The 19,092-nt window shown below is 35.6% G+C and overlaps 1 protein-coding gene across 3 annotated transcripts; it reads left to right on the top strand.

Annotated features, from left to right (window-relative positions):
• The first annotated feature begins 2,275 nt into the window (after positions 1 to 2,275).
• LOC105038732 (DNA-(apurinic or apyrimidinic site) endonuclease) lies at positions 2,276 to 18,284 on the top strand. 3 transcript variants are annotated; one of them, XM_010914601.4, is made up of 9 exons: positions 2,277 to 2,694; positions 5,996 to 6,088; positions 8,264 to 8,408; positions 10,403 to 10,601; positions 12,109 to 12,187; positions 13,228 to 13,289; positions 13,993 to 14,079; positions 14,475 to 14,578; positions 18,032 to 18,284. In XM_010914601.4, the coding sequence occupies exons 1-9, from the start codon at positions 2,434 to 2,436 to the stop codon at positions 18,103 to 18,105; spliced, it is 1,104 nt and encodes a 367-aa protein (XP_010912903.2). In that variant the 5' UTR covers positions 2,277 to 2,433; the 3' UTR covers positions 18,106 to 18,284. The 3 variants fall into 3 exon arrangements, with proteins under 3 accessions (XP_029118462.2, XP_073116760.1, XP_010912903.2); XM_029262629.2 differs by lacking the exon at positions 14,475 to 14,578 and having other exon boundaries at positions 2,276 to 2,694; XM_073260659.1 differs by lacking the exons at positions 14,475 to 14,578; positions 18,032 to 18,284 and adding an exon at positions 14,155 to 14,453 and having other exon boundaries at positions 2,276 to 2,694.
• The last annotated feature ends 808 nt before the right edge of the window (positions 18,285 to 19,092 follow it).

Here is a 19,092-nt window from a genome sequence, read left to right as displayed (position 1 = left end):
TTGTTCTTTGTGCGATTTATTCAGGTTCTTCAGAAAACTCGATATCCTGTGTTTGTATACAGTATTGGATTCTCCTTTGAGAGTGTAGGTCATGCTGTTGACAGATGCACCTAGTAATTTAAAATAGTTCATTGTGAGTTCTGTTCCAACCAGGATTTCTGCAGATTATTAGTAGAGCTGTTATCTCCAACCAAGCATGGGTGCATTAGCTTTTTAAAACAGGGCTGGCACTAAGAGTGTAGGCAACTGCAGAGTTCTATTCCTCAAATTGATATCTTAATATCAGATCCTCTAAACTACATTAATACAAGAAGAAAAACTTTATTCTTTTTAGCATTATTCTTGGTTTGCAACTGTAAACTTTAACACTAGATCTTTATCTCTGATGATACGATTTGAATACACTGGTCAAGGCTAATTTCACCTATCAGGCGATGGTCCCTTCGAAGCAAACTTCAAGGTCAGTTGCAGGGCCAAATTTTGGCCTCCAGCTTGAAGACATGAGCTCAAAGCCGCCACCTTTAGCACCATGGAATATTTAAACCTGCCAATCAGTGTTCAAACATGAAATATGGAATTTTTTATTGATTAACGAAGAAAGTGGTCTCATTGTAGAAAAATCAATGAGATTCTAAAGTTATTTTTTAATACATGTTGCGATATAATGTTTTATAAATAATCTACATCATTCCATCTGATTCTCTGACAAAGAGGACACTGGTTATCTTCTTCTTAACATGAATATCCATTATGTTAGCAATATTATGACTGGAATTAGTGGGACTAGTGGTTGTATCCTTGGATTGAGTCTCTTTGATCACCAGTTTCATGTAATGGAGCTTGTTGTCCTACTCGGTATTGGCCGTTCCCTTACCTGAGCCCTGGTGTCTCATTAGCCCAGCCATCACCAATGCCTACCTTTTTGATGATGTCTGGTCCCCATGCTGAACATATAAATCCTGAAACTTATGATGACATCTTAAGGATTTGAAGGAGCATATATGTTTTGCCATATATTCCTTTACGTGACGAGATAGTTAATTAGGCATACTGACCATGATAGGTATGAGATGGCTAATATTATATAGTAAATAATTTATTTAAACTTGAGCTTGGAGGAGCAAAAGGCAAGAAAGCTGAGTAAAACTCAAGCTTGACGGAAATTTATATCTTGAACTCAAATTTTGGCCCCATGTTCTGCTCATTTTCTAATCAGGTAATTACTTACCAATATAAATTTCAACTAAATAAGAGATACATATTGATGTACAACTTGGTCACCTAATAACTCTATGCACATGCTCTTTCACATATAGAATGAATATGCGTAGACCCTAAGGGCTACTTCAACTTCCCACCCCACCGCCACAAAGCTCTTGACATTTTGTTATGTAAATGATTATATACATGTTCATATATTCATCAAAATTGATAAAATTATTTCAAAAAAAAAAAAAAATCATGTGTTCAACTATATGGTATGAAAAAATAAATATATATTATTTAAAAAAAAAAACCTTTCATGGCAGTTCTCCCCTTTTTATGTTACGATGGAGAGTCATAGGTGGCCATTGTTCCAAAGAAAATTTTTTTAAAAAATTAATTTAAATAATTAATTTTTAAATAAAAATTTATTTTTTATTTAATTATTTTAATATTTTAAAATATTTTTTTAATCTTATATTATATATATATATACAACATCTTCTATTTTAATAAAATTTTATCTATGAGAGATCAAATTAGACTTCAAAGAAAACGAGCTGGTGACCATGCAGTAGGCCGACCATCTAGTCACCGCATAGTTGGTCGTCGAAACAAATTCTATAAATAAGTTTTCTATACGTAGATTTTAGTTTTAGAATCCTATAAAATTAAAAGCCTCAAGCTAGACGGGCTTATCTATCAATTTAATTTTTTAAAAATATAAATCAAATATATATATATATATATATATATATATATATATATATAATTTATATAAATAAGCTCATATATTTATACACATATAAAATTTTTATTATCTTGATTAAAAACATATCTATATTTCAGTTGAAGTTTCCTAATCTTTCTTTCACCAATTTTAAATAAAAAATATAAAAATATCAATAAGATGAATATGTTTACTTTATCATATTCAACTGATATTTCAATTTCTAGTATACTGAATTACTGACCTTTACTCGCTAATCATATTTTCCTAATTTACCACTATGTTTTTCTTTTATTATTTTTTTTAACGCCTGGATCATTGAAATCAAAAGCTTTAATGGTCGAGAGAGAGGAGTTATATTTTCCAACCTCCAACCTTGAGCTCCGAACCTCCAAACCCTGCTTCCTCCGAGTACAGCGCGACTTCTGATCATAGTTTCGAAGAGAGACAGCAATTCTCCGGAAGCCAAAACCTCCCTCCCCATTCGCCTTCGGCATAACATGAAGCGGTTCTTCAAGCCGGTGGAGAAGGAGGGCTCCTTCAAGAAACCCGCCCTCTCCGCTCCCTCTTCATCCGCTCCCGCCGACGGAGGCAGCGCCGGAGCAGCGGGCGAGGGAGAAGCCGGAGGAAAACCAGAGAAGAAGGAGCCGCTCAAGTTCCTCACGTGGAATGCCAACAGTTTGCTTCTCCGCGTCAAGAACAACTGGCCCGAGTTCTCCAAATTCGTCCAGTTCCTCGACCCCGACGCCATCTGCATCCAGGTCCCTACCGTCTAACTCCCTTTCTCTCTATTGTTAATGTGGATTGCTGTGGGTTTAAGGGTTTTGTTTTTCTTTTTAAGTTTTTTCTTGGATTTTAGGGTGGGTTTGGTGTACATTGTGTTTTCTTTGATGGGTTTGTGGTTGTAGGTTCTTTGATTGACTTGAAACGACTAGGAATTTGTGTGGAGAGGTTTTTGTTACTGGAAATTGGAAATCTTGACCGATTTTTGACGTAATGTTAATGTTGGTCTTGTTGTTAGAGTTTGTTTAGATTTCTGAGTGGGTTTTTTGTGTACATCGTTTTTTGTTTCATGGCTTTGTGTTTGTTTCTTCTTTTATTGACTTAAGCAGCTTGAAATCAATGCTACAGAAGTTTTCGTTACTAGGAAATCGAAAAACTAGACAAATTTTTGGTTATAATGTTAATGTATATTTCTTTTCCCTTAATTTTTTTAAGAAAGGGCTAGGGTACATAAGGATTTAGATTTTTAGGGAGGATTTTCGTCTATTTTTGTGTTTTGTTTGTTGGATTTATCTTTGTTGCTTCTTTTATAACTTCTAATTGATGTTAGACAAGCTTTTGTCACTGGAAATTGGAAATCTCTACTAATTTGTGATTCTAAGGTTGATGTGGAATACTTAGTTTAAGATCCCCCGCCCCACATTTTTTTTTAAAAAGACAAATAGAAATGTTTTTGGGTACAGTCCTAAACTTTTACAGTGGATTTTTGTATACATTGTGTTGTGTCTGTTAATGCTTTGCGTTTCTGGTTTCAAACATTGATTAAAGATACTTCAAATCAATGTTAGAGAATCTTTTATTACTGGATATTGGAACATTTGATCAGTTTGAATAATTGCTCTGACTTGAAATCTTAGGAAAAGTATAAGGGTTTTAGGTATAGTTCTTCTATATATAGATTGAGATCTTTAGAGTGGTTTTTTTGTGTATGTTGTGCCTTGTTTTGTGGCTTTGTGTTTTATTACTTCTTTTATAACTTCAAAGTGATGTTAGAGAGGCTTTTGTTACTGGAAATTGGTAACCTTGACCAATTTTTGATTCTATTGTTAATTTGAATTACGAAGTTTAAGAGTTTTTTTCCTACTTTTTTTAGCAAAGAGTAAGGGTTCTGGGCATAGTTCTTTTAAATTTTCAGAATGGGTTTTTGGGTACTTATGTTTTGTCTGAATGCTTTGTCTTTGTTGCCTCGGGATACTTCGAATCAATGTTAGAGAAACAATTCATAATTTCATATGTTTAAAACTTATTTTATATCGAACTCAGAGTGCTTTGTGATTCACAAATTCCATTATTGCCAGGGCAATTTTGTCATCCCTTTCCAGATGTGCTCTCACATCATCAGACCCTGATGGCAATTTGGAATATATCTTAATAGGTGCACCCTCTTTAATATGAGACGTCCTCAAGAAGAGCATTTCATTAGACAAAGTTTGAGGTAAGATGGAGAAAGAGGGGTGTGCCTTTATGATTTTTCAATCTTTGAAGGCCCAGCTATCTTATAATGTGCATTTCACATCCTGCACTTGTGTGAAGTCAAAGAATATGATGTGAGGGATTGTCTATTTATTTTCATTGGAGGGAAATGAGTTACTGGCTATGCTTTGGTTGCCCAATAACTAATTTGTGGATTTGCAACGGACAAAGTGTTCATGAATGAGCTCTAAAAGACCTGACCTACTTGTTAGCCTGATGTCTTGGTATGGGACGGAGTCTCTGAGCCTCGTAATATATATATATATATATATTTTTTTTTTTTGGAGGAGTTGAAAGTTGGTCTTAGCATTTTTTTGGGGTCGGTTAGCCTGGCAAGGATGATAGGATGCTTCAAGGAAATTTTGGCGGCTAGAGCAATTTTGTTAAAGTCTTGTGATATTTGATGTTTTGGTCAACTTGCATTGTAGTTCGGATGTTTAATGTGGTCTTGTTGTTGGAGGTATTCTTTTCTTTCAGTAAGCAGCTGGCTCATTCCGGTAATAGATTTAAGATTTGTACGCTGCCTGATCTGTTACTTTTCCTTAAATGACTTCATCTCTAGCTTTTACTTAGGAGTGAAAATCAGATTTTGTGCCTTACCTCTTATTGAAGATGAAGTCTTGATGCATGGATTAATTTTGTTCTAAATGTAGCTATGCTTATTTTGACTGCAGTTCTATTAAATGGTTTAAGGTGTTATATCTGAAGGAGGACTTTCCACCTTACCCCTAACATGAAAGCCTAACAAAGTATGGACCTAACTCAAAGAAGGCATGGTAAAGATCGTATACCTTCCATGAAAGAAGTTGTGAAGGGCAAGATCTAGCCCAAAAATATATAGATGACTTACCCATAAAATAGGAAAAAGGAAAACACTTGAAATTTCTGACTTCAAAGTCGAAGGATGAAATATTTTTACCAACTAAAATTTCACTCACCACATGACCAAATTGAAGATTCCAACTGTTGCAAGTTGCAACCCTGCCAATAGGTCAAAATAATTTGAAACATCCGACTCTTTTTTCCCACCAAACTTCTCAGCCCATTTTGTTGCTTTTTAGAAACCCCCACATCTTATGCTTTTAGAAAAAGGAATGCTGTTTGAGTGGGTATTACAACTTTCTTCTCTTAGAAGAATATCATGCCAAGTGATCCTTAGCCTTTATAACAGTAAATAGCATGCTTCAATCAGCCAAACAAGTCATGCATGACATGTTTGTTAAAGATTGATGTTGGTAGCAATGAACTTAAATTAAACATGAACCTTAACATGTGTGCATTTGTAAAACAAAATTAGCATGAGAATGACCATTTCCAAGTAGGTTGCATATTCAGTTTCTATAATGACATATGATAGCTGATTAAAAGTAAACTAAGGCACAAGATCCTATGCATATTGTGAGGACAAACCTTTCAAATAGTTCTTTTCCAATTGTGAGATAGAAGGTATCTTTAAGAGGATATTGCATGGACGAATCTTTCAATAGTTCTTTTCCAAATGAGATATAGAAGGTATGTTTACGAGGATATATTTAATAATGCTTGCCAGATTTATGGAACTATGGATGAATGTTTTTAAGTTGCAAGGTTTAAACATCAGCACGGTTAAATTCTTTTAACACTTCAAAGCCTGGGAAAGATGATTTCTGATGTTTGGAACAGCATCACAATCTATTTGTCAATCTAGCATTTTGTTACTATACAATTCTTAGGTGGGTTGTATGCCACAGTATCACAGGTCACGGACTTTATTTTTAGACGAGTGATTTGATTAGATTTTAATGTCATCTAAATGGACATTTGTAGGAAGTTCGAATGCCTGCTGCCGGGTCCAAAGGTGCACCTAAAAATCCTGGTGAATTGAAAGATGATACAAGCTCTTCACGTGGGGAAAAACAGGTAAGCATTGCTTTGGCTTATTCATTTTTAGCTACTTTTGTAATGGCTATAGGTAAACAACATGCAAGTTTCTTCCTATGTCGTCTTGATAATGCAATGGCAATTATATGGAGTGACAAATGTTCTTTTGTTTATGTAATGGTAAGGTGCCCACAGAACCTTTTATCTAAGAAATCCTTTCCTGGTGTCATGATTTTTTTGTTTTTTAAAGCAATCTAGTGCATTTTAGTTTTAAGTTATAGTCCAACCAAACGTCAAAGTTGGTGTCTGTTGAGTTCAGAATCTCAAGAAGAGCACTAGATCATGCAGTATTGGGCAGATGACGTCATTGAAAAAAGTTGAAAATCCTGCTGAATTTAGTGTGCAATGTTAATCTTAATGTATTATTGTCAATGACCATGGTTGGGTGCAGGCATCCTATCTCTATAGGCGAGCAGCATATTGGAGTGCATGAATTAGACAAGTATGACTGTCTGTCTAGTATCCATCTAATTGTTTCAACTTTTATCGTCAGAAGATGTCATAATGGTATTTGAGAGGCTTTGATCATATAGATTGATTAATGGGAATGGGATTACTCAACCTTTAGATGGTGATAATACCTTTAATTGGTTGCTTTATACTTCACTGGACTGAGTAGAATTTATTAGCTTTTCATGATTTTCTACTTTAGTGAATCCTGAAAACCCCTGAAAACTATTATTCATGGAGTTTTACATTTTCTTTTTTTAGGTTGCTGTAAGATTAGTATAATTGGAAGGTTGGTTGTTAAAAAAATCAAATTTTTAAATGATCTCAAATCCATAGGTTTTACATGTGTTAGTGGACTGAAATATGTTAGCAGCTAAGAAAATATACATTATCTTAAAATAAGTTTTGATGTATAAAGTAGTGATTATTGATAACAAATGGTTAAAAAAATGACTTATCAAACTGGAAAGCACTTAAGGTTCATGTAATGGTTGAGTCTAGGGTGGATGAAGAATTTGGAAGGTAGGTGAGAAGAATGCTATTATGCTAGTATTAGGTCTCCAAAGTGGTAGAGCTTCCCCTAGTTTCATAATTTCTTCTTTTATTTTTGGCTAGGGCCTAGTGCCCTATATATAATGGGAGAGAAGTAGGATGGATTGGCAACCGGTGGTTCTATAGAATTATAGGGTTTGAAGGGATAGGATTAGAGTCTTACATATGCTATGGTGATTATATAGTGGAAGGGTGCTTCAGATTTCTCTTATTTCTTTTTTGGCAGTATGTTAGTAAAATTGCTGGTGTATGAAGGGCAATCAGACATGGTGTGCAATGCAGAATGCAAAAGACCATTTTCACCCAATGCATGTGGGCTTTCTTTTTTAGGGAGAAATCACGTAGTTATGAGAAGATATCTTGCTTTTCTTTTAGCATGGGTGGTATGATATATGTGGGGGCCAAACACAAGAACACCATATCTAGAGGTGCTGGGTGGCAAAGGAGAGACCAAAAGCAATCTGGCATGTTAGTTACCAAGATGGGTTGCTGGGTGGGTTGGGTTGGTTTATGATCCCATCTATGTGGGTGCAATCTATATGGTTTCTAACAGTTCTAGGTTAGGATGCGAGTGAGGTGTGTATTGGATGGGTGTGCGCGCATGCTTACATGCACATGTGCGTCTGCATGGATCTAATATTGTGGAAGAATCGATGCAAGAATTGGTGAATATGGAAATGGGTGCAAATAGGTGGTCAAAAGAAATGTGGGCTTGGAATTTATACAATGAATGTTTTTTGGGTGTGGGTGTAGGTGTGCGAGTAGGTCCACTAGTAGGTATCTTTGTCATGTCATGTTATCAGATGTGCATTTGCATTGATGGAGTGTCTTCTGCTCTGGGAATATATTGGTGGGTTACTGGTATGGCGTGCAGAACGCACCCATATCAACTTATCCTTTGGTAGCGCAGATGATGCCCTTGTTTGGATATGGCTTGATACGGGTCAATATGATGCACAATACAAGGTGGAAACAACATGTGGTATAAGGTGGTACAATCAGCATTTCAAAAGTTGCTTCAGACACAATTAATCTTGCATTTGTTATGGTGCATTGAAAACTAGTTTATTTCACACATGCATTCAGGGTCCTAATTCTCATAATTCCAACTACAACTTGTTAACACATGGCTGTTTTTCCAAATCTATATAGGTGCTGATGCGTGCTCTATCAAGTCCTCCTTTCAAAACTTATCAAGTATGGTGGTCTCTTTCAGATTCCAAGTATGGGGGGACTGCTTTATTTGTGAAAAAGCAATTTCAGCCAAAAAAGGTTTCATTCTCCCTAAATCGAACAGGTAGACAGTCATGAGTTGACTTTGTGTTTTCAATTTCTGCCATTTGAGAATTTGATGTCCTTAGGTTTTTAATATCAGCTCTGCTTTTGTGAAACTTGCTTTCAGCTTGATAAAAAAAAATCTTTCTTTAATTATAATTTTTACCAGAATTTATGGTGTTTTGATGATAATTATTTTAGAAAAAGAATTAATAATAACCTTACAATACACTTGATCTTTAAATTTGTAACCCAATAAGTTGTATTCTCCACCTCAATAGTATTTACTCATCATCATTACTAATAGGGTAGTGACTCAAGTCTGTATATCATAATCAATGTCACTTCCTTGAAATGAAAGCTTGAGTGATGATGGATTTGATGATCATGGTGGTTAGGGTAGAGGTGGTGGTAAGGCAGATGGGTTAGTCCATTTACTTGGGAGGCAGAGTTCACCTATCCTACATAGGACTGAGACCATGGAGCCAAACCCGAGATCTAGATATCAAGGTGAGGAAGGGTTGCTAACTTATAAGAGAAAAGGTTGGGGGGCCCTCAGGGGGTGTGCGGGGAAGAATTGTTGTAGGACGAGGCAAATAGTCCGCTGATATTCTAGATCATTTTGAGGATTTATAGATGACCGAGGAACATTGATGTCGGCAATAGTTGGAGCTAATGGCATTGATGGAGCAAGAAGCTTAGAGGTGCAAGCTGAAGTTTGAGCAAGTTAGGCTGTCATCATCATCAATTAGAGCAGGATTCATTGCTATATCAGATAGAGTGCATATTGTGGCCCTTCCCCTTCTACATATGATTCAAATGCATGCCTTCAATTGTCATATTCTGAGAGGTGCAAACTATATCTACCTTTATACGGATACATTCCAAGTACAGCATGGTGCTTCCTCTCATTACCATGAGCAGGGATGGCTAATCTCTTGCTTGATGTACTAGCAAGAGGGTTATCCCGAACAGTACGAGACATAGGATGAGCAACAGGGATGAGCTCAGTTTTCAAGCCGACATCATATTCAAGGACCTAATTATGAATGGGACCCAGATGCATATGAGCATCCTAGACATCCCACATGAGATTTGTAGCGAGTTTGATATGTTCATCTTAAACTCATGAATCCATTTTGTATAATTTTGAAATATGGTTTATTGGGAAATATTCAGATAATCATATTTCCATTTACAGAGCTTTGGACCTAAGAGTATACTAAATAGGCCAATTTATCTTAGTCATGTTACTTTTGAAGTTCAAATATGTATGAAAAAGAAAAAAAAATAAAAGAATATAAAATCAATGTCCCAAGAAAGTACCAAGATGCTCGACCAGGATGGGGAGGGACATGGGGTGCCCCATTCGATGTGGAAACCGGGACTCCCACATTTCACGGGATTTAAAGCCGTGGGTGTTATCATATATCAAGTTAGGTAATTGCAATATGGATATGACAAAGTTGCTACTTGAAAAGCTAGAAGACTCTATGGAGATATGGCAGTTCAATTTGATGTTTTCAAATGATAAATTAGGACATAGGTGTGCACTAAGTAAATCAACAGATATCTCGAGTTCCATTGGACATACCAGTGAATATGAAACCCATGCTAAGTTTGGACATACCACTGGAAATGAAAATCCATGCTAAGTGGTATGGAGAAAAATATTCCTAGTTTGTTTTGGTGTAATAAAATATTCCTAGTTGGGGTGATAGTGGCGGTTATACATTCAAAATGTTGATTATTTCTTTGTGTATCCAGTGGAACTTGGTTAGAAGATTAATGATAAGAAGGATTGTTCCCCTGGTGCTGCTGCTTGTAAGAATTTTCGGCATGTGAAGATTGAATTTTGTCAGCAAATATTTCTTTGTTGTATCTTATCAACTTATCATGAAAATAAATATTTCTTATTCTATGGAGTTCTCTTTTCCTATGTATGCCTTTTCTAGTTATTTGTCTATCATCCCAGTGTGATGGGAAAATCACTCATATATATTTCTTTATTGGCAGCTTCAAAGCATGAACCAGATGGTCGGGTGATTATTGCTGAATTTGAGTCATATTTCTTGCTAAATACATATGTACCAAACAATGGTTGGAAGGATGATGAAAATTCATTTCAAAGAAGAAGAAAATGGGATCAAAGAATGCTTGACTTTGTTCTACAGCTGGAGAAGCCTTTGATTTGGTGTGGAGACCTCAATGTTAGGTAACAGGATGCTCAACAGGAACCATCTTTTTTATTAATTTTTTTCCCTACTGTTTCCACCTGCATCTATTTTCCCGACCCTTGCTCTATGAGCTTTAAGCCTTCAAACATATCTTTATTCATGGTAGTTTTACATAATGTTTAGGTGCAATGTTATTGTTTTAGCCCATGATACATGGTTTTTGAAATGAACCTAACTTATTTAACCTAGCATCTTAATTCTGGTGTTCCTGTTTATGTTACACCTAACATTTGGCTAAACTTCTTGGGTTCTTTTTTTTATCACTTGGTTTGGTGGCCATATACATGACTTGCCTTTAAAACCATAAGTATCATCAAAAAACTGAAATTTGGTTTAATCATTATGCAGTAGTTGCATGTAGTTATGCTTTGTGGGATCACAAATAATTCATGAGTTCTTTCGTTCTTGGGTGCCATTGTATTGCCTTAAAAATAAAAGAGAGTTATGGTAATGTCATAGCTTTTTTTTTTTGGTAGGGATCTCATTTAGCTGTTTTAAAATACAACTAGTAAGGCATTCTACAAAACATTTTCTGATTTACTGCCAACAGGGTTTCATTCATTCACCTCCCTACCCATAAAATATCCACCCATATTCAGTCTGTACACGTGCTTATTTATCAGTTGTATTGCTATTTTGGTGCCAAGACATATATGATGTTTCGTTCTTCTCAACATGTGAGGATCACCATGTCCATGACTCTTAAAGAAGGTGCTTAAAGGGAGAGGCAAGGAAGGGGAGGTTTGTCTGCTGTGTATGATCTCATTTGGCTTGGGCAATTCTACATCTCTTCTTCCCTTTTGCAATCACTAATCATGGTGTGGTAGAATGTAGATACAGCAACTGTCAGTGAGATGGATTACATCATTGCAATGGAAAAATATCGACATTTATCTTCCCACTCATTTTCTTTTCTTTTGATCTATATCTTCAGTTTCTTTGCACCCTCATCCCAATTTGTTTTCATAAACACTAAGTACAAAATCAATGGACATTAAAGAAACATGCATGCCCATAACCAGGCTCATGATGTTTCTGACCTTCTTATGGTGGGAGTCCTACACAAAGACCTGCTGCCTTCCCCTCTGAACACTCCCCATTCATCTGTTATACAGGTGTGTACCTTGAGCAGCACCAGCAAATCAAGGGCCTTTCTCAATGCAATTCATATACATCTACATGTTGGTGCTTTAGATCATTTTCTTGTTTGACTTGCTTTTTGTTTTTCTCCTGCAACCTAGTATTTTATTGTTCTTTCTCTTAATTGTTTTAATGCCATGGTAATAAGGTACAACTCTTACCTTTTACCAGAATTAGCTGCTTGTATGTCTTTAGCTCAAAATTTTAGTAGATCTTAATCTATAAAGAAAATTGATGTTTCCAAGTTTGTCCTACCTTTTTTTTACTTGGTATTCAATACATCTAGTTTGACATCATTCCTCTTCTAAAATTCACATTTCTTGCAATATTTGTCACTGTTTGCAGCCATGAAGATATTGATGTGAGCCATCCCGATTTTTTCAGCAATGCAAAGCTCAATGGGTACACTCCTCCAGATGCAAGGGTAAGAATTTTATTGTTCACATGCAAGCTGGAAAGTTCACGTCCATCTTTTATGCATTATTGCTGCACCTGTTACATCCAAGGGTGATGGTTTTGAGCATGTAAAAATAAACAAACAAGTAATAAATAAATAAATTGTGAGAATGCACAAGAATCATTGAGTTTGTAAATAGATCGTTATATTTATTGATCAATAATAACCATGAAGTATCTTTATATGGTCGAAAAAAACATGACATTATCTTGTATCTTTATATGGTCAAAAAGTCTGATATTATCTTGATATACCATCTATTAAAAGTATTAAGCTCAAAGAAAGATTTATGTTTGCCTTTTTTCAGTCCTGCAAGTTCCAGTAGTATGAATCAGTTGATTCTGCTGTCTTATTCTCAATGACTTGCCGTAGTTTTTTGGTCCTTTTTTTCTGCTCTCTTATTTTTTTTATCTTTCCTTATCATTTGCTTGTTTAAATTTTTTAGTTTTTTTTCACTTATTTGTTCTTATTATCCTTCTTTTCTTTTCCCTTAATCCATTTGGATTTTCTTATGTACATTTTTTACTTATGCCTTAGGCCATCATTCCATGTGTTTATATCGCAGTATTTTCTGTGATGTGAGGTGCCATAACAGCTACTAGATAAAGTTTCATCTGCTACAATCATGAAATTGTAATGACAAACAAGTATCCAAATCATAGCACTGACTTACATTCTAACATCATTTAGAAATAATAAAGATATTAATAGTTATTCCTCTAATCATTTTTTGCTTAAAGTCTTAAACTTATTTTACTTTTTTAGAAGAGATTCAATTGTAAATTTCATGATAGCATAAATTTGATGGCTAAGATTATTTAATCTTGGCTGAAGGCTGTTTTGGTAGTCAAAAGCTATGAGTTCCTCTCCCCATTTGGTATTTTTTAAGATTTAAGCAACATGTTTGGGGTTTTAAATTTATGTTACCTTTCTTTTTGATACTTGTCCACTTCGCAGTAAACCAGTCAATGGAAGCTTTGAAACTAAAGGTACGTATGCTGGTGCAGGACTGTGGACAGCCAGGGTTTACCTTAGCAGAGAGGGACCGTTTCTCCAAAATACTGTCCCAGTGAGTGAATATGACAAAATCTTTTATTGTTGTTCAATTAAAAATTCAAAATTCATGTCAGATCCTGTATTATTGATAGACTATGCTCATCTGTTTTAGTGCTCCGATAGTATTTTACATGTCTTATATTGAATTGGATAATCAATCTTTTTACTTATTAATTATTGATTCATGTCTGAAGAACCTTCAGCACCAAAAAGAAGTATGTTTTCTCACTAGACCTATTTATATTCATATCATCCACCCCAAAGAGAAAAAAGCTACTTGTAAATCCCATAGTCCTTGATTTGGGACAAACGGGAAACCTTTAAGCAACAGAAATTACATAACTGAATGTTATTGTTAATTTTTCCCACAGTGGATGGCACTTGGGTCATTGTGGTTCTTTGGACGTAGTGAACACTGGCTCTCTGCATAAATTTGTGCACAACTTAAGGGTTTGAATTTCTCCAGAAAAATTATGGGTGGAAAAGCATTTCTATCATAGGTCACACTTAATGGGTTTACATTCTAAACAAAGCCTTTTCTGTTGTTAACTTAATTTTGTCCTTGTTTTGTGCTTGCAGAAGTCCATAGTTGATGTACTTTACCCAACAAATGGCATTGTAATTTTACTTTAAGGTTTTATGGTTTAGTATCATTAAGCTTTTGCAAGTTTTGGGCCCCTACGGATATCTGAGTGCTACAATAAAATGCCTTACAGAGGAAAGCTGATAGATGCTTACAGATTTCTTCACAAGGAAAAGGACATGGAACGTGGCTTTTCCTGGTCTGGTAACCCCATTGGCAAGTAAGATGGTCTGCATCCTTTCTATTTTATTCATTTTTTGATTGCATTTATCAATATGTCTGTTGGTTGCAGCAGGTGTTTTCATATTTCTGGTGCTGAGGTTGCATCATAGGGCTTTGTGTAGTGAACTTCTGATTCAGATCTAAGAAATTAGAGTTTTTTGCAAGCATTGGACAATGCCACAAGACAATTGTGACTGTTTCTTTGTTCTTTTGTTTGTTTTTTTTTTTAAGGGGTCTTTATGCCATTTCCTTGAAGCAACTTTATAATGTGGCTGACTAAGTAAATATCATCTAGTGTCTAAAGTTGTCCACAATCTTTCTCTTTGTTTAAATGTTAAACTTACAAATTTTTCCTTATATTCTTGAAAAATATTTGGTTATTTTGTGTTTTAGGTACCGAGGCAAGAGAATGCGGATTGATTATTTTGTGGTTTCAGAACAGCTTAAGGACAGGATTGTTGCATGCGATTTGCATGGGCATGGAATTGAACTAGAAGGTAAAATAACAATATCCTGCAGGACCTGCACTTCAAAATTTTCGGGTAACTTAGGCCCTTGGAGTGCCATTTAACATTTAGGCCCTGTTGACTGGGCATTTTATTCCTGGACTCTGTCTCAATGGTCATTTAGCTGGTTCCCATCCCGTGCATTGTGTAAAAAACATGCATAACTGCGCATAGAAACAGGCCTCACTGTCTGTCTGGGACCACACATCAGATGAAATGTGGTAAATGATGAATGGTAAAATGTCAGTGAAAACAAATGACCAGGAGTCAAGTTGTCCAAAAGTACAATATTCTAGACCTCATGCAGCTCCCAGTACTAAGATTTCTTCTGTTAAACTATACATCCTCTGTGAATGCATACTTTTTCTATTATTTAGTGCAGTTTTTGTCCATGCTATTCTCAAATCATTACTGCCCCTTTCATCTGAGTCTCTCTCTCTAGTAGCTCTTCTCTTGCAAAAGCACGCACCATCTCAGGCGGTTTTCTATTTTTGTTATCATATGCAATTTTTAAACTTAATGTTAGACTTGTTTTTATCATATGCTCTTTGATTTCACCACATCATCCATGACATTCTCATCTCTATCATGTTTGTATTATATGATCAGAGTTTAACGTCCCCAATATGAATTTGCACATTTGCAACACATGATCTGAAGATCCCTTTCTCCATTTAACATCCCAAATATGAATGTGTGCATTTGCATCACATGATCTGAAGATCCCTTTTAAATACAGAACACGGATGGCACTCCTCTTGTTTGTTTGACCTGCTTAATGCTATGTGATCTCTCTCTCTCTCTCTCTCTCTCTCTCTGACACACACACACACGCACATTTGCCTACAGATTATAGACCAGCTAATATTGAAAATGTTCATATTAGGGTATGCTTGGTGATCAATTTTGTTGGTTTCTCATTTTTGTTTCCAGTAAATTGTTTTTCTGATATTTGCTTAAATTCTGCTTATTTTGTTAATTGGTATCCATCAAAATTTTTGTCTGTATTTTAAGTCCAGCATTGAGCCTTAGCATCATTTTAAAAAAAAACACAATCATCTGCAAGAAGCATACATCATAGCACCTTCTTATTGATAGTATGTATGGTTAATCCACCATGCTCAATAGTCAATGCTATTTCATAAGTCTTCATCTTTGTCTTATTGCCTATGTATTTTATAGACATATATATATATATATGTGTGTGTGTGTGTGTGTGTGTCAGAAATCGTAAAATTATCATTAGTGGGGTACAAGGTTTTAAAATGGTATGTATTGAACCGACGGCATCAAGAAGAATGAAAAACCTTGATACCAGCTGGTACAGTCAGTACAATACTGGGTGCGCCCCAGTATAGATCAGTATGGAGTGGTCCATACTAGTATTGATGGTTTTGGCATCTCAACCCATAGCGGTGCCTGTTTTGTGTTGGATTTGTATGATGCTGACCATGCCAACCTACCGGATTTTAAATTCATGGTAGGGTGTTCCTGACCATCATCTTTGGTTGGTTGTCATATTGCTCTTATCTCCTTGCACTTCAAATTTCTCTTTCAAGTCTTCCTTATAAATTGTTTCCTTTAAAGCTTTTGACCATAATCAAATTTAACATCCAACCTCACCATAATTATTTCTTACGCTCATAGCTCCCCCTTCGAACATGATGACAATTTTAGTCTTACCCATTTAACATAGTTTTCTTCATTGGGAATTTTCTAAGAGTTTAATAGAAACCATGTGACCATTCTTTCTCTTCTGTCTATGTCAGTTCCTTCAGGGAAAAAAATAGTCCCATGTTTGTGCTAACGTAAATAGAACTTGGTCTGGGGATCCTTGTAAGTTTTGCCATCATGGGTAACCCATAAGTTTATTTGACCAACGATGCAATTTTATGATTTTTCTTCTCACTCATTAGAAGTTATTTAATTCTTAATATTTTTATAAATAGTTAATTAACCAAATTTTATGATTCTTGGAACACTTGTTCACATTTAATCTGATTGTAAATCCTTCAATCTCTTCTTGCCAATACTTTTTGATGCTCTCTATCACATTTATCTGTATACCAATGTTTCAAATAAATCCTCCTTATGTCAGGTTTAATTTTTTGGTAAAATCCTTTTTCAATAACTTCATTTCGCAAAATTTCCGTCTTACATGACTTATGCATAAGCAGTGGAATAGATACAGATAATGTCCATCGGGAACTTCAAATGTTACAATAACTTTTACAATCTAGTTCTCTTATGATGTGCATGATCACCAAAATCATATTCTTCTACATCTTCAATGTAATTGATTCACTTTAAATCCCTATGTTTTCTCCATATCATCCTATCTTAATTATCGGATTCTTCTGACAATCTTAAATGACTTATTAGAGATTCAACTTAATTCTGAGTTATTATGGTTGTCATGTGGTATATAGTAAATTTAAAATTATATATGACAATCAAATGATGGTGAAACATGTTTCTTTCATTTAATAGCTTCCAAAAGACAATATTTTAGTTGTTTCAATCTAAAACCGTCAAAACTACCATATTTTTTCGAGGCCAGGGGTCCCAAAGAAACTTAAACTTTAAATGATATCTAATTTGTTTATTTATTTTTAAGATTTAATCCACTACTTTGTTCTTTTTGCCCCTCTTTTGGTCAAAACTATTGCAAGTGCTGCTACCAAAACTACTAACTCGTTGCATCAAGCCAAAACCGAAACAGAAATCAAGAATGTTTGAACCTTGCACCTAGATATAATAGACATTTGTTGACAATTGTACCAGTAGCTTACTGGTATGGTAGAGGTTGATACATCAAGGGGGTGTGCAGACTTATGGTATGCTGCCGGAGGTGAGATAAGAGCTGTAGCATGTGCTGGTGTAGTCCCAAATCGAGCCCCCATCCTGTACCGATACCTTACCTGTACATTACAGTATGCACCTTACTGGACGGTACAGCTCAGTACAGCAACTAGGTCAATGTTCGTTGGTATCACTTTCTTATGTTTGCTTGTTCATCTCTTGTTTCTTCTTCTATAAGTTATATGCATATATGTACTCAAGTCACATTGGATCAGTCACCAAGTGCTCATCATGTTTTTTTTATATGTTTTTGCCATGCTACCACTTGAGCCTTCGCAAGCTTTGTATCAAATCTTCCGTTAATTGATATTCATTATGTACGTTTCATGTCCACAACTGCTGCTTCCTTTACAAGCATTTAATCTATCACCTGTCAATATCCTTGGCCTCTAATTTTTTGCAACATTCTATCTATCCATTTCCCAGAAATTATTTTTATTTGTTTTCTATCTGACCTGCACCACATAACAAACTTTTGGTCGATATTGTATGCATTTTACAGGTTTTCTACATAGCTATTTGATTTGATGTACTGATCTAATGATATAAGCCAGCATTTCTTTTTTCTTCTTTTTGCTGCAGGTTTTTACGGAAGTGACCACTGCCCTGTTTCACTCGAGCTTTCACCAGAAACATCAGAACCTAATGCTAGCTGACGCTCCTCGGGAGAAGGTGAATTTGAGATAGGATGCCAGATTTGTCATGGCATTTGGACATCACACTACAGTCCTTTCGAAACATACCGCACTAGCCTCTTTAGGCTTGTCCTTTTTTGTAGCTACAACTTATTTGAGAGCTATAATGCGGTAGATTTCCTTCTGTGGAATTGCTGTCACATTTGACTTGCATGATGCTGCTTATTGCGTACGATTTTTTTTTTTTTTAGTTACCAATATTTAAAGTGTCCTAATTACAACTGAACACTGCTTTTCCTAACTGAACTCTGAGATATGTCATTCAAATGTGACACTCCTGATGTGGCTATGGAGTCCCACAAACAGCTTCAAAGACAGCATCTATAGTTGCCAACTAAGATATGAGACCCTCTAATATGTAGGATGTGCTACATTACCTGCCATCTTTATTTTGACATGATATGAGCCATTATTCTGTCATATGGTGGGGATGTTTTTATTCTAGTTGTATATTGAAAAAAGCAAAGGCAATACCGTGAGCAGATTTGTTCTTCTGGAGCTGTGCTTCCAGTGGCAATTTCTCAAAAGTGGGGCCAAGCAGGCAGGTTGAATTTGTGAGATTGAAATGCAGGGCATTGATGCTTTGCACAGAAAGCAGAATAATATTGGAAAGAGTCGTGTTTGCAGTGGAAGGATCTTGTTCATCAGAAACTGGTCATTGATAACTGCAACAACTTTATCTGGCACCAATAGGCAAAGTCGAAACTCCAGAGCAAGATATGCGTTTGTAAATGTTTTACGAAGCCGAAGCATCCATTAACTAAAGCATCGATTCTAGTTTGATGGAAATCTACATCATTATGTTTACATATCAACATTGGCCGAAGGTATTTATATCATTGGATCCATGAACCAGAGCTTCTTGAAGATAGATGCTCTCCAATGGGAGGCTCAATCATTCCGGAGGATTCCAAAGAGACAAATCCCTTCTGGTATAGCTTGAACAAA

Source organism: Elaeis guineensis, chromosome 1 (assembly GCF_000442705.2).
Source record: "Elaeis guineensis isolate ETL-2024a chromosome 1, EG11, whole genome shotgun sequence".
Classification (NCBI taxonomy): Eukaryota; Viridiplantae; Streptophyta; class Magnoliopsida; order Arecales; family Arecaceae; genus Elaeis; species Elaeis guineensis.
Note: the sequence above shows the minus strand (reverse complement) of the source record. Positions and strands in the feature narration are given on the sequence as shown.